Source organism: Microtus oregoni, unplaced genomic scaffold (genome assembly GCF_018167655.1).
Source record: "Microtus oregoni isolate MIOR12 unplaced genomic scaffold, Mior012 000130F_ref0000022, whole genome shotgun sequence".
Classification (NCBI taxonomy): domain Eukaryota; kingdom Metazoa; phylum Chordata; class Mammalia; order Rodentia; family Cricetidae; genus Microtus; species Microtus oregoni.
Window position 1 is genome coordinate 146,329 of NW_024544773.1, and position 2,913 is coordinate 149,241.

Consider the following 2,913-nt stretch of genomic DNA (forward strand, 5'->3'; position numbering starts at 1 on the left):
CAGGACCTTCCCATTAAATGTAGAATGCAAAAAGAAGCAAGCATAAACACAGCAATTGTTTAAGATGTCTTCATTTTCAAGGAAAAGCGGTATTACAAATTTAACAGTGTTTTTAATTGTGCTATCATATGGCTGCCTCCAGTCAAATGTATGCTTTTTTTAAGAAAAGAAAATTAATAAGAGAAAAGAATAGTTTAAAAAAGCTTCATGAGTTGAGCTGCTTAGGGATGTCATATAATCGGGAACAGCTGTACCAACTCCACCATCTCATCTGCAAAATAGTGAAAAATAAAAAAAAAATCACAATTTAAAAGGTGGATGTGACACTTCAAAATAGTTCTTTTTATCTCAAGTAAGTTAATATAATAAAATATAAACATTGCCATATTTGTATGCATGTGTGCCTTCCCATAATGAGGAAAAGTAGTTAATTAGGAAAATAGGAAAATGGACTTTACATTTTACTCTATACATTTTTACATTTAACTTTTCTGGAAGGTGTAGTTGGATCAGAAGAGGGAGTGAATGTTAAGAAATTGGTTTTCTCTTTGGAGTGTTTCTATTACTCACCTTTCTGAAATCAATACGGTGGTTTTGGGTGAAAATCTTTCCTCTCAAGTTGAGCACACACCTTTGCACATTTAAAGCAGCCTTTGCACCATGAGCGATTCACAGCTTTACATAATGAGCAGACCCAATTCGCTGGAGTATATGAGAGGGGTTTCTCCTGTTGTTTGGTTTCAAAGGATTTTTCCCCTTGAGCTTGCTTGAATTCAAAGGCCTTTACCCCTTGAGGTTGCTTGAATTCCAAGGCCATTACTCCTTGGGGTTGCATGGATTCAAAGGTCATTACTTCTTGAGGTTGGGTGGAATCAAAGGCCATTACTCTTTGAGGTTGCATGGATTCAAAGGCCTGTACCCCTTGAGGTTGAATGGATTCAAAGACTCTTACCCATTGAGGTTGCATGTATTCTTGAGGTTGCTTGATATTTTGCTTTGGAGGCAGTTGTTTGGAGGGGCATTTATTCATAGAATAACTTTTACTTTTTCTCAGGGGGCTGGCTTGGAAACTATTTGGCTCTTCTTTCTGGCCCTGGCTCTTGCCAGTCCCCTCACCTTTCTCCAAACTAGGGCTTGCGTCAGTAGCCAGGGTTGTCATCTGCTGAAATGTGTTTATGTTATCTTCTCCCAGGGCAGCTGTGCCCTGGGATGTCTTTGGGTCCTCTTTATGTTCACTGATAAGACAGCTTACCAAGTCTGGCCTCTTCAGAAGAATTCCTGGATATTTTTTCAGGGTTGGGCTTGTTTTGTTCACCTGAGTAACTGTTTCCTGAAGAGTTACTGAATCTTCTTTAGTGCTATGGCTGACGCTATCTTTTAAGCCACCCACCTTCTTGGGATTCCCTGGATATTTCTTCTTGGTGCAGCTAGTTTCATTTTTCTGGGAAGTCATCCCCTGAAGCATTACTTGTTCTTCCTTTATGCTGTGATTACTGTTGACCTCGAGTGCAGTGGTTACCTGCTCCTTCACTGGATTTTTCTTTTCAGTGGCAACCTTCATCTGGGATGTGACATGACTTTCCTTGTGGTTGTTGTTGCTGCTGTCCCCATGGGGTGGTGTGCCATGGGGTTTCTTTGAACCTTCTTCCCAGTGGCTTACACTGTTTCCCAGATGACTTACATCCTGGAGGTTCTCAGGATATTCGTTATGCCTATGGAAAGTTTGGCCACAAGTAGAAGCTGTTGCTTCCCGTGACCCCATTGAAACCCACATGCCAGGTGGGTAGATTGCTGCAGGAGCTATCTGAGGTACAACTGTAGCCATGGCTGCTGTTGTTGCTCCTGATTCCATCACTAATGGGTGTGGCACAGGTGTTGAATATGGGAATGGCAAGGGAATTCTAGTATTGAGTGGTAGTGGATGTGGCACAGGCATTCGAAGAAAGAGTGGCACTGATGGACCAGGAAGTCCTGGCAAATAAGACAAGACCGGTGGGACAGGCATCTGGGCCTCCAAACTGGGCATGTTTTGGGCCTCTCTAGATCGCCACTCTTCCTGCTCTTCTTCCTCAAAAGACCACACTGATGCACTACCCTGTTGCATTTTAGGTTCAGGCACATCAGGCAAGGCAGACCTCTCTGCTTGGAGCAGCCTCCCACGCAGTATTTCACGCTCATCCATTGCCTCTTGTAACGCAGTCTGTGTAGAAACAAGTTGAGATGCTGCCTGGTCCCTCTCCTCTCGCAACCTCTGTAGTTCAGAGGCCAGAGTCCAGGAAGCTGTTTCACGCTCTCCCACCTGTTCCTGTAGCCTCCCAACTCTACGTGCCTGCTGCTCACGTTGCCTAGCACCTACTCTCACACTCAATGCCAAAGCACTCCAGGTACAAGCCCTCTTTAGGGAACGTGGCACTTTCGGGTCAACAAGGATAGTATGAAGGTGGTCTTCTATCTCATTCCAAGACCGAGATCGAAAGGACATATAGAATTCTGGACCCCCTCCATTCATAAGGACTTCATTGTTAATGAATCTGATTACTTCAGTATGGTGGAAGCCACTGTTGTGGTCTCCAAATTCAAGTGCCATGACTTTTGCAGTTTAGCCAATTAATACTCTCATGTACCTCCACTATGGTTACTGACACAGCTGCCACACATGTGGCTTAACTGCTTCCCCCTCCCCTCCAGTTTCAGTCCTACTTCAGTCCATGTCGAATCTTTGTTTCCTCGTTTACTTCCTTCCTCCTCTTCTTACTTCTCCATAAAACAGAGAAGCTGATCCTCTCACAAAGTCCTCTGTACTCAGCTGTGACTGCCTACTGCCGGGTAGTTAAGGAACATTCCACAGGATACCTCACAAAGGGTAAACAACTAAGTCATGCCACATGGCATGCTGGGAAATGTCATTCATCC

The 2,913-nt window shown here is 44.0% G+C and overlaps 1 protein-coding gene across 1 annotated transcript; it reads right to left on the minus strand.

The window, feature by feature from the left end:
- Window positions 1–580: 580 nt before the first annotated feature.
- On the minus strand, window positions 581–2,587 carry LOC121444533 (testis-expressed protein 13C-1-like). The gene is made up of 2 exons (XM_041646355.1): window positions 988–2,587; window positions 581–804 (listed from the first exon to the last, which is right to left on the minus strand). Exons 1-2 carry the CDS (start codon window positions 2,585–2,587, stop codon window positions 581–583), a joined length of 1,824 nt encoding a protein of 607 aa, XP_041502289.1.
- Window positions 2,588–2,913: the final 326 nt, after the last annotated feature.